Source organism: Leucopleurus acutus (assembly GCF_964270905.1).
Source record: "Leucopleurus acutus genome assembly, chromosome: 2".
NCBI classification, from domain to species: Eukaryota; Metazoa; Chordata; class Mammalia; order Artiodactyla; family Delphinidae; genus Leucopleurus; species Leucopleurus acutus.
Window position 1 is genome coordinate 133,293,442 of NC_139143.1, and position 12,910 is coordinate 133,306,351.

Sequence of the window (12,910 nt, forward strand, 5' to 3'; positions counted from 1 at the left end):
AAACTAGGACACTTTGGAGTGTTAAAAGGGAACTATTATTAATCACGCCACATCAAGAGGTATAAACTGGGATGACTTGAGCAAACAGAGACATATGATCACCCTATAAATAATCTTTATAACCATCCAGTAGATGTACCATAATTTATTAGCGATTTCCTTATTGTTGAGCATTAAGAATGTACAGATTTTTCAAATTGTATCTTTTAATTTAAACCAAAATCAAAATGTTTCTTCAGGATTTGTGAAATATAATAAAAGGAGCCCAGGAATTTAAATACTATCTTTATGCATTTCCATATGTAAAAAGTTACATAGGTAATATTTATCTACTTCATAATTGCCGTGAAGATGAAAATGAAATAATCTAAAAGCCTAAGACATTCTAGGTTCTCAATAAATGTCGGTCCTTACTTTCTCATTGAGAAGTTGTTATTTCAATTTTATTGTAATAATTTTCACCAGTGACTTGGTTAAGGCATTCAGACTATACTATAAAGTTCACATCTAAAACTAAAACTAGTATGCTAACACTTAAAACTATAACTTTCATATTCTAGGGTTTTCATGACTTAACTACTTTGTAGATTTCTTGTATCTAAGAAGATAAACAGAAAAGCTATAAAGAAAAGTAAATGAAACCTAAGTCTATTTTTTAATAGAGCAAATTGATAATCTCTGGTATAACTGATCAAGTAAGAAAAGAAAGAAGACAAAAATTATTGATACCAGGAATGAAACAGAGAGCATCACTAGAGATATTATAAATATTAAAGGGCTAATAAAAAAATTATGAAAAATGAGGTACCAATAAGTTTGAAAACATGAAATGTACACATTCCTAAAAAACACAAACTACCAGAAATCACTCAAGAAAAAATAGGCAACTTGAATAGTACTATACAGGAAAAAAAAATTCAGACTAATATGCCTCATGAATATAGATGGAAAAATCCTTACAAAATATTATCAAATCAGAGGCATTAATTTATAAAAAGTGTAATACTTCATGACCAGGTAGGGTTTATTTATATCATCATGTCAATAGATATTTTTTTAAGAAAAACTTTGACAAAATTCAACGCCTATTGACAGGGAGAAGTCTCAGCAAAACAGATTTCAAAGATTTCGCAGATTCTAAGGTGGACCCCATAATCTTTGCTTTCAGAAGTTCATGCCCTGATAAAATCTTCTCTTCTTGAGTATTGGTAGGACTTGTGACTTGCTTCTAATCAATGAAATGTGGCAAATAAGATATGATGTCATTCTCATAACTATATTACATTATGTGACTCCATCTTGCTATGATACTCACTCTACTCTGCTGTTCACCTCGAAGAAACAAGATGCTATGTTGTGAACTGCCTATGGAGAGGGTCACCTGGCTGGGAACTGCACCAGCCTTTAGGAGGCAAAAGTGGCCTCTAGCTGTCAGCCAGCAAAATGCTGGGGCTCACAAGTTTATAACAGCAAGAAAATGAATTCTGCCAATAACTTGAATGAGCTTGAAAATGTATTTCTCTCCAGTTGAGCCTCCAGATGAGACTGCAGTTTGACCCCTTGATGGTAGCCTGGTGTAACTCTCAAACAGGGAACCCAGCTACAGCATGACCAGATTTCTGACCCACAGAAACTTAGAGATAGTAAATATGTGTTGTTGTAAGCCACAAAGTATGTGGTAACTTCTTACACAGCATTATAAAACTAACACAGATTTTGGTATCTGGTATTGGGATTCTGCTGTAATAAATTCCTAAAAAATGTGGAGTGGCTTTGGAGCCAGGAAGTGGTCAGAGATTGCATGACTGTTCAAGAGCATCATAGAGAAAGCCTTGATTTTCTTGAAAAGTTTGAAAGTAGAAATCTAAACTCTGACAGCCCTGCTGGTAAAAGCTCAAAAGGAAGTGAGAAATGTATTATTTTAAATTCCCTCAGCCTGATAAAGGGAATGTATTAAAAAAAAAAAAAGTAACAATCATATATAATGGTGAAAGTCTGAATGCTTTCTCCCTAAGATTGGGAACAAGGCAATAATATCTGTTTTCATCTCTTCTATTCAACATTATACAGGAGGTCCTAGCCAGGTCAATAAGGCTAAATAAATAAATAAAAGAAGTACAGATTGAAAAGGATGAAATAAAACTGTCTTTATTCACAGGTAACATGATAGTCTACATAGAAAATCACATCCCTTCCCCCACAAAGCTACAAAGTATTTACTAGTACTAATAAGTGAATCTAATAAAGTTGCAGGATATAAGGTCAATATACAATAATCAATTATATTTCTATGATAGAAAAATTATTTGTAATTGTCCCCAAAACATGAAAGAGTTGAAATAAGATGAACAAAACTTGCACAATATTTGTAAACTTAAATCTACAAAACATTGATAAAAATTTTTAAAAGATCTAAATAAGTATAGAGATATATTATGTTCAGAAAAAGGAATAGTCAATATTTCTGACATGTCAATTCTGCCCAAATTGCTCTACAGATTCAATAAAGCCTTATCAAAATTCCATATTTTTTAGCAAGCTGATTATAAAAATTATATGGAAAAGCAAAGGGCACAGAAGAGTCCAAATAATTTTGATAAAGAAGAACAAAGTTGAAGGACTCACATTCCCTGACTGTGTGAATTACTACAAAGCTACAGTAATTAAGATAGTATAAAACTGGTGTTAGGAGAGGCATATAGATTAACATAAAAAATAGAGAATTCAGAAATGGATCCAAACACATATGATCAATTGATTTACAAAACAGGTACTCTGATAATTTTATAAAGAAAGGATAGGGCTTCCCTGGTGGCACAGTGGTTGACAGCCTGCCTGCTGATGCAGGGGACACGGGTTCGTGTCCCGGTCCGGGAAGATCCCACATGCTGCGAAGCAGCTGGGCCTGTGAGCCATGCCCGCTGAGCCTGCCTGTCCGGAGCCTATGCTCCGCAACGGGAGAGGCCACAACAGTGAGAGGCCCGCGTACCACAAAAAAAAAAAAAAAAAAAAAAAAAAAAGGATAATCTTGGAACTGGAACAGTTGGATATCTATATGCAATAAATAAATAAAAAAGAGAACCACAACCCTCACACCTTACATATATTTACAAAAATCAACTTTAAATGGATCATAGACCTAAATGTAAAACCAAAACTACAAAAGTTCCAGAGAAAAGCATAGAGGAAAATCTTTATGACTATGAATTTAGTAATGACCTCCTAGACAGGGACAAGAAGAATAAACCATAAAATAATTATAAATAGGGCTTCACGAAAATGAAAATCTTTTTATATTTGAAAGTCACTATTTAGGAAGTGAAAAGATAAGTCATAAGAGCAAACAAATATCTGATTTTTAGTCAGAATTTATAAAGAATTCTTATAATTCAATAATAAAAAGACAAGTCAATAAATATGAACAAAAAATCTGAACTTTTAACAAAGAAGCAATACATATTGTAAATAAACACAAGGAAAGATTCTAATTTGACATTTAAACTATAAATTAAAACTACAATGAGATATGACAATGAGATACTATATCTACTAGACTGGCTAAAATAGAAAAAAAAAAAACTGACAGTACCAAATGCTGACAATAATGAGGAACAATGGAAACTCAGATTGCTGCTTGGAATGCACAATGAAATAGTTATTTTGGAAAACAGTTTGGAAATTTCTTAAAAGGTTATGCATACATGTACCATACTACAGAGAAAACTACTCCTAGGTGTTTACCCAACAGAAGTGAAAACAGATGCTTACACAAACACCTGTACAGAAAGGTTTATATCCACTTTATTCATAAGAGCCCCAAACTGGAAACAACTTAAAAGTCTATCAACTGAGGAAGAGATAAAAAAATTGTGTCACATTCATACAATGGAATTCTACCTAGAAATAAATGGGAATGTAGTACCAATTCTTGAAATGTCAGGAATAAACCTCAAAATCAGTGTTAAGAAAAAACCCACAAAGTATGACACCATTTATATGATATTTTGGAAAAGGCAAAACCATGGGGACAGAAATCAGATCAATGGATGACTGGGCTGAGGGAACTTTGGGGGATGATGGAAATAGTCTATATATTAATGATTATGGTGATTCCGTAACTATATACATTTGTCAAAATTCACTGAGCCATACACCTAAAAGAGTGAATTTTACTGTATGTGAATTATTGGGTTGGCCAAAAAGTTCGTTTGGGTTTTTCCATACATCTTAGGGAAAAATCCAAATGAACTTTTTGGCCAACCCAATATATCTTAAAAAAAAAACGCTGACTTTAAAATTGATATACTATTTAAATTGACTTTTCTTTGAGTAATATTTTAATGAATTCCCAAACTTTCTTTCAGTGTTAGACATTTTTTGATGAAATCAGTTATATTCATTTATCTTTTAAAAAGTTAAATATATGAAAAGAATCCAGAGGCATAACCAATAAAACTATAGATTTTAAGCTTTTTAATATGTAATTTATCATCTGACTTCTACTCTCAAAGACCTGACCACGATTCCTAAATACAATGAGCTATTAGAATTAAAGAGCTAGAAATCAAAATAATTCATCATCTGCCCTGGATTATGACTTAAGTCAAGGACATGTCTATAGTCCTGTTGTGATAAGTTACCAATATTTATTTCTTTTATGAGAAAGATGCATTTTGGTCTAAGTGTTTTGGAGAATACTTTTCACGTTTTTCTTTCCCCTCACCATATTCTACATTTGAGGTAGAATATGGTTTATTCAAACATAGTTTATTCCTTGATGTTCCACACTTTCTACTAAAGGCCTCAAATTATTTCACAAACCACTCACTGTAAAGAGCCTCATCTAAACTTCTACCTCATTCTTTTACATTCTATTTCATTTCTAGTTTCACCTACATCCTCTTCTCATGATCCATAGAGAAACCATCCTCACTACTCCCTCTCCTCAACCCTATTGGTGAAAATTTTCCCTTTAAATTCCCTTTGATAAACTTCCTTTTGTCTTTTACTGGAAACACTAGATTCATTCAATGCCTTTCCTGTGAACTTCAGTTTCTCCCAGTCTCCCCATCTTCACGTGGACAAAAGACTGAGGGATTTTGCTCAAATCCTGTCAGTTTTTGTATGATTAAAATGCCAGTCTTACTTTGCAACTCATTATCTGCATTCCAATACCACTGATTAATTTCATCCACTTCCAAATGTTACTACAACTTTCAATAGACTTTCTAGATTTTACATCCACTTCCACAGATAAGTGACTTTAACATTCAGGTCCAGGGCTTACCCAATCCATTCACTTCATGGTTTCTTGACCTATTTGATTCCACAATACACACTATCACTATGGCATATCATAATTTGAAACATGGTCACATGCTGGGTTTCACTTTCCCTTGGCATTTCTCTACTAACAGATCATGACACACAAATATCCTATTTCTGATCACAGTATTTTTACCATCCATGTCTTCCATTAGGCTATCCTCACAGAATTGTCTTTTTGTTCTTCCTGTGATATCTGGTACTAAATACAGTACTCCCTTTTTCTGATCATACTTAATTCATTTTCCACCTTGAATCACATGACAGCTATTTGCATGCACCTTATACACTTGCACTCTCTTGAACTTTCATCAGAACCTTGATGCTAATTTTCCAGCATGACCATAACTAATAACTGTTTTCTTAGTTTTGGCGCTCTTCCATGGAATGTTGCTTGAGAACCACAAAAAATGATGACACGGTTTCCTTCAAAGTAATGCCATCTTGTGTCAATTAGGCCTTCATTGTTACTCAGCAATGCTTTTACTCATCTTTTATTGAACTATCCTGATTTGATTATTCCTTTCCCATCATTCTATTAAACTGAATTTTAAATACAGCATTTAAAATTCATTTACTATGTGAGTTTCCTTTATCTTGGTACATTATTATCCAATGGAAATATAAAGATAAATAAAATGTAATCACTCATACTCACTTAGAAATGGGATTGACACTGGCTTCAATAATTGTTAAACACTTACAGCACTTTATGTTTTCTGGAAATTCTTGTACACCTAAAATTAAGAAAATAGTACATAAAATATACTAAACAATAGTTTTAATATTAAGAATAATTAATTAAATACACAGTGTAAACACCATATGGGTAATCACATGTAAGAATAATAACTTATTAATATAATACATTAGTGTTATATAATATACATACATTTAAAAATATGAGTGTTAAATAATATTTTATGATAGTAATAATTGGAAATTAGATATAAAATTGAGGAAAATTTAGCATAGGATATACCTTGGCTGTTTACTAATCTAAAGAAATAAAAATAGTTGGGATTATTTAGTTAATATAGTGCTGCTACAAAAGAAAGGGGAAATCAGCAGATATAAGAAAACAGAAAATAAAATCTTTACTCCCTTCATTTTGTAAGATTGAGAAGATTGAACATGTACAATGTAAAGATACCTAAGGAGAATTCACAAAACCAATAGATATTCCCAAACTATTAAGAAGCTCTAACACATTTTGTGCACCTCTTTCTTGTTGGCACAGAGTGCAGCTCTACATCTGCCTGAAAGGGTGACAAGGTGAGCAATCCTTCCTGGGATCCTCTCTGGAGTTTCTGAGGTAGCCAGCCTGGCTGACTGCCCTTGGAGAACTGCTCATCTGCTGTCACAGCTGTGCTGTTGGCTATGTGACAGAAAAACACAAGTTTTTCTTACTGGAAATCAGTAAGCCAAAACCCAATCCATAAATTAGGATTTTATTCAGAGGAAAAAAAGATGTGGAGGACGCTTCAATCCGTTGATACAAATGAATTAAATATATAGTTGGCCCTCCATATCCACAATTTCCACATCCACAGATTCAACAAAGCGCAGGTAGAAAATATTAAAAAAACAAAACAAAACTCAGAAAGTTCCAGAAAGCAAAACTTGAATTTGCTACACACTGGCAACTATTAACATAGCATTTGCATTTCATTAAGTATTATAAATAATCTAGAGGTGATTTAAAGTATACAGATGGGTGTGCATAGGTTATATGTAAATACTACGCCATTTTATATAAGGGACTTGAGCACTTGCGGATTTTGGTATCTGCAGGGAACCAACCAATTTTGGTATTTTCTGGAACCAATCTCCCACAGATACTGCGGGATGATTGAAATAAGCCCTACAAAAATTAGAAGGGAAAACAGCTATATGAAGCCATTCCTATATCCCTGCAGTACTGCTTGCTCTCAATTTTTGAAACTATTGTTAAGCGTTTAAAAAAATGTCTATGAAGTACTAGTCCTGCCAAGTACTTCATATATGACAGAGGTAAAGGAACACTTTGTGGTAGGATTTAGTTGAACTTTTTGATGATAGATAATCAAGAAAGAAAACCCTCCACCTTCCTAGATTCTGTTGACCTAGACCACCATGTCCACAGGATTTGAAGGTCCAGAGAAGCAGCAGGAGGAGAGCCAAACCAAACAAGTCATTTACCAAAGCAAAGTGAGGGTATGAAAGATGGTGTGGAGGCATTTCTCATGCCACTTCTCTCTATGTGAAGATTCACCAGAAACTGTGCTGTCCTAAAATTATTGCTGAAGGATTTTGCCTTCTTAATAAAAACCTAAGGAAGTTTAGGAGCACCATTACTTATGAATTGAATGAGAAAAACAATTACCCTTTTTGGAAAGGTCATAACACCTACAACTGCCCTTATTAACTAGAGGTTAACAAAATGGCACAGAAGTCAATAACATAACCCTTAGCTATCCTCAACTTTTCCCCTGAGCATTCATAGTCACTTCGGATATCTGCAACCAACAGGAGTATAAGGCTTTTACTTTTCTCCCTTTAGCTTTTTCTGCCTGACCAATCTGGGCTCATTACAAGCCAGTGTGCCTGATGCCTTATCTCCACAGGTGCCTGCCTTAGGATGATATTTCCTGAAATTATATGTAAACCAAGACATGGAAGGAGAAGCAAATTAACGTACGATTTTAAAGAAAAGACTGTAGTGTATCTCTTTATCTTCTGCTGAAAATGGAATTCCCTGCTGTGGTGAAAATGCTACCACATTATTTGTTAAAAAAAAAACCTCATATTATGTTGTTTACAGTTAAACTTAAAATTGTTCAGAGCAGAGTCCATTGGATTAAAATGGAATCCCAACGTTATAATTTACCGTTTGGGTAACCCTAGGCAAGTCATTTAAATGTTCGATGTCTTAGTTTCCTACTCTGAAATATGATTATTATATAAATGGTTTCATCAGAGAGTTGCAGAGAGGATTGACAGAGATAAAGCAAGTAAAGTAATTGGCACAAAGTGCTGAATATCTGTTATCTATAATTATTAGAAACAAATAGAAGCAGAGGGTGTCCGTCAACAAAGGAACCAACAATCATGTCGAGATGAACTGGCTAGTATAAACTTGTAAAATTTATCTACCTAAGAGAACAAAAAAGAGGTAGGAATTAGTGTGCTGAAAAGAATATCTCAATATCTTATCAATATAATAGCTGCAATAAATGCTCTTGCAGATGGGAAGTAAATAATAAACATATTTATGAATAAATATTTGTATGTTATAATGTAAACATATATAACTAGTCTATGCTGAGCAATATTTTTGTACTTTTGTAGAGGTTTTTATAGCTGCTTAATTTGCTTATGAAAGTCAGAACACATTTGGAAAACTAGGGTGCCAGGGGAACTTTACCATATATACTAATATATGGACCTTAGATTTTAGGAAAAGTTCTTAGAGCATATCTTTAACTTATAGTTCAGTCTAAACATGGAGAGGTACTAAAGCATAGTAGTTAAAAGCATGGGTTGGAAGGATGACCTAATCTCAGTATTGTCACTTAACTAGCTATGTAATCTTAGTCAGACATTTTAATATTTGAACGTCACTTTCTCATTTCTTGCCTAATTCAAAGGGCTGTTCCAATTATTAGATAGCATGTTGTAAAGCACTTAGTATCATGTCAGCCACTTAATAAGTATCTAATAAATACTAGATAAAATTCATGTATTAAGAAGAGGAAAGTTAACTTACATTCCTTTATGCCACTGTGTAAAATAATTTAATTTTCTTAATAATCCTTTGAGGAAGATATATTAGGCAATATTATTTTCATCTTATGGATGAAGAATCACGCATTCACAAAGATTAGGTAACTTATTTAAATACCTAATGGATATTTATAGATGGGAACGAATATAGGTGGGATTTATTTAATATTTGTTAACACCATGCCTATTGTTCCTCTTTATTACGTTACTTTATTACATTACTTATTAAAATTGTTTACTGTTCCCCTTTATTACGTTACTATATTAAAAATGTAGAGCCGACATTTTTTTTAAGCATCTTGCTTCTTTTTCTTTTTTTTTTTTTTAAATTTATTTTTGGCCTTGCCAACCAGCTTGCAGGATCTTAGTTCCCGGACCAGGGATCAAACCTGTGCCCTCGGCAGTGCAATCGCGGAGCCTAACCACTGGACCGCCAGGGAATTCCCCATAGAGCTCACATTTTTATTAACCAATTTTTGAGACTGGTCTGTCTGGTCCTCTGAAACACAGTGTGTTTGAGTTTTAAAAAAGTTATAAATACATATATTTATACACATATATATTGTTATAATATATATAAATATACACACACTATTCAATTCTAAAAAAGTTCATACACACTTTTTTTTTTTTTTTTTTTGCGGTACGCGGGCCTCTCACTGTTGTGGCCTCTCTCGTTGTGGAGCACAGGCTCCGGATGCGCAGGCTCAGCGGCTATGGCTCACGGGCCCAGCCGCTCTGCGGCATGTGGGATCTTCCCGGACCGGGTCACAAACCCATGTCCCCTGCATCGGCAGGCGGACTCTCAACCACTGCGCCACCAGGGAAGCCCATGACATTCTCTTCTTAAGACTAGCATTTTAGATTGTATTATTTCTGAAATTTACACTGAAAAATAATGAGACACAATATATGGTTATAAATTGAGGAATTATTGCTTTATCATCTTGTCTTACGTGGTTCCCTGATATTTTAATTATAAGGTCCCTAAAAGGGAAAGTCAACATTCAACAAATATTTATTGAGTGTTTACTCTGTGTTAGGAATTGTATTAAACATTGGTGATACAGTGTAAGAAAAATGGATACGTTCTCTTTATTTGTGGAGCTTATATTCTGGCAAACGAACACATACAATAAACCATAGAGAATTAGCATACACATGAAATACATTAAATAGTATTGAATTTTTGAGACATGCTATGGAAAATGTAATTAGAGCAGAATAAAGATAGATCAGAAATGCCTGAAGATTTCAAACTTAACTACGGTGATTAGGGTAAGCCTTATTAATTGGAAAGGTGGCAGTTGAGAAAAGACTTGAAGAAGGTGAGAGAGATAGGAATACAGATATCTGGAAACTGAAGATGGACAGTAGGAGAATTTTAGACAGAGTGAATAGACATGAAGATTAATCATTCCTGGTGTATTCTAGGAATAGCAAGGAGGCCAGTGTGACTGGAACACAGTGAGGAAGAGAAGAGTAGCAAAGAATTAGGTTAGAGAAGTAATAAGGGGTGTATGATGGGGAGACGGGGGTGTTGACTCATGTAAGGGCTCTCAGGCCATTACAAGAATCGTTTTTACTCTGAATGAAATAGAGAGACATTGAAGGATGTGTTATACAGTCTGATTTATAATTCGAGAGGATCTCTCTGGCTCCTGAGTAGAGTGGTCTTTCTGAAAGGGAGGGAGCAATGGAGGGAGAAGGAAGTGAGTGGAATATGGATGAATTTTGAACATAAGACCAATAGGACAGCATGATGGATTAGATGAAGAGTATGAAAGAAAAAAGGAAATCAAGGACAACTCCAGGTTCTTTGTCCTAAGCAACTTGAATAAAGGAGTTATCTTGAACTTAGATGGGAAAAACAATATGTGAAATAGGTTTTGGAAAGAAGAATAATAGTTCACTTTTGGACATGTGTAATTTGAGATGTCTGTAAGACTTCTAAGAGAGGTTGTCAGATGGGTTTAGGAGAGAGGTCTAGACTGTAGATTTCAAGATGTAAGATTCATTATCATTTAGATCAGGGATCCCCAACCCCTGGGCCATAGACCAGTATCAGTCTGTGGCCTGTTAGGAACCGGGCCACACAGCAGGAGGTGAGCAGCGGGCAAGCAAACGAAGCTTCATCTGTATTTACAGCCGCCCCCCATCGCTGGCATTACCACCTGAGCTCCACCTCCTGTCAGATCAGCCATGGCATTAGATTCTCATAGGAACGCAAACCCTACTGTGAACTGTGCATGCAAGGGATCTAGGTTGTACGTTCCTTTTGAGAATCTAATGCCTGATGATCTGAGGTGGAGCTGAGGCAGTGATGCTAGTGCTGGGGAGTGGCTGCAAATACAGATCATCATTAGCAGAGAGGTTTGACTGCACAGAGACCGTAATAAATCAGTTGCTTGGAGACATATCAAAACCCTATCAGTGAGTGGCAAGTGACAAGCTGCATCTGATGGCAGGCTTTATAGTGGCAAGTGAGTTGATGTACCTCAATTGTACAGCTGCATCTGGTGACAGGCTTTAAGTCAGAATCCGACACTTATTTTTGTCTGTGTGTGGCTTGTCCATTATTTTATTTACCACTTCCATCCATGCCGCTCTGCACTGCACACTTGTCTCAGTCACAGTTTTGGTAAGCCCACAAGCTAACCCTAGCCAAAATGAGTAAAAATCAAACATCGCTGGAGAGCTTCTTTGAAAAGGGGGAAAGACCCAATGATGAGATAGCAGAAGACTCTACGACTGCCAACAAAAAGAAAGCTGCATTTAAAAGAAAATACCAAGAGTCCTACTTAAATTACGGGTTCATTGCAACAGCTGATTCACATTCTCCAAGCCCGTGTTGTATAGTATGTGGCGACTGGCTATCCAACGAAGCCATGAAACCTTCAAAATTGCTTCGTCACATGGAGACCAAGCACTCTGCATTAAAAGACAAACCTTTGGAGTTTTTCAAAAGAAGAAAAACATGAACATGAAGAACGGAAGCAATTATTGAAGACCACTACTTCATCAAATGTGTCTGCACTGAGAGCATCATCCTTAGTGGCTAACCACATTGCTAAAGCTAAGAAGCCCTTTACTATTGGTGAAGAGTTGATCCTGCCTGCTGTTAAGAACATCTGTCGTGAACTTTTAGGAGAGGCTGCAGTTCAAAAGATGGCACGTGTTTCACTATCGTCTAGCACCATAACTAGACAAATTGATGAAATAGAGGATATTGAGGCACAATTGTTAGAGAGGATTAATGAGTCACCGTGGTACGCAATCCAGGTTGACAACTCTACCGATGTTGATGACAAGGCAACAATGCATGTTTTTGTGCCATATATTTTTCAGGAGGATGCGCATGAGGATATGTACACTTTTGTTGCCAACCAACGCCACAGCTGCAAAACTATTCAAGTCTTTGAATGATTACATGTCAGGAAAACTGAATTGGTCATTCTGTGTTGGTATATGCACGGACAGAGAGGCTGCCATGACTGGACAGCTTTCTGGTTTCACTACTTGGGTTGAAGAGGTCGCTTCTGAATGTGAGTCTACACACTGTGTCATTCATAGAGAAATGCTGGCTATCTGAAAAATGTCACCTGAACTTAAAGACGTTTTGCAGGGTGTGATTAAAATTATCAACCACATTAAAGTACATGCCCTTAACTCACGTCTGTTCATGCAGCTCTGTGAGGAGATGGACGCAGAGCACACGTCTTCTCTTATACACAGAAGTGAGATGGCTTTCTAAAGGCAGATCACTGGTCAGAGTTTTTGAGTTATGAGAGCCGCTCCAGAGATTCCTTTTAGAAGAACA

General features: G+C 35.4%; 1 protein-coding gene across 3 annotated transcripts in view; it reads right to left on the reverse strand.

The window, feature by feature from the left end:
- LRRC7 (leucine rich repeat containing 7) overlaps window positions 1-12,910 on the reverse strand; it is a gene marked incomplete at both ends in the record, with an annotated part of 381,292 nt that overhangs the window by 247,560 nt on the left and 120,822 nt on the right. For all 3 annotated transcript variants that reach the window (XM_082833990.1, XM_082833989.1, XM_082833988.1), the window contains one exon: window positions 5,984-6,062. In XM_082833990.1, coding sequence (XP_082690116.1) covers window positions 5,984-6,062 — 79 coding nt within the window. The remainder of the gene's footprint in view (window positions 1-5,983; window positions 6,063-12,910) is intronic.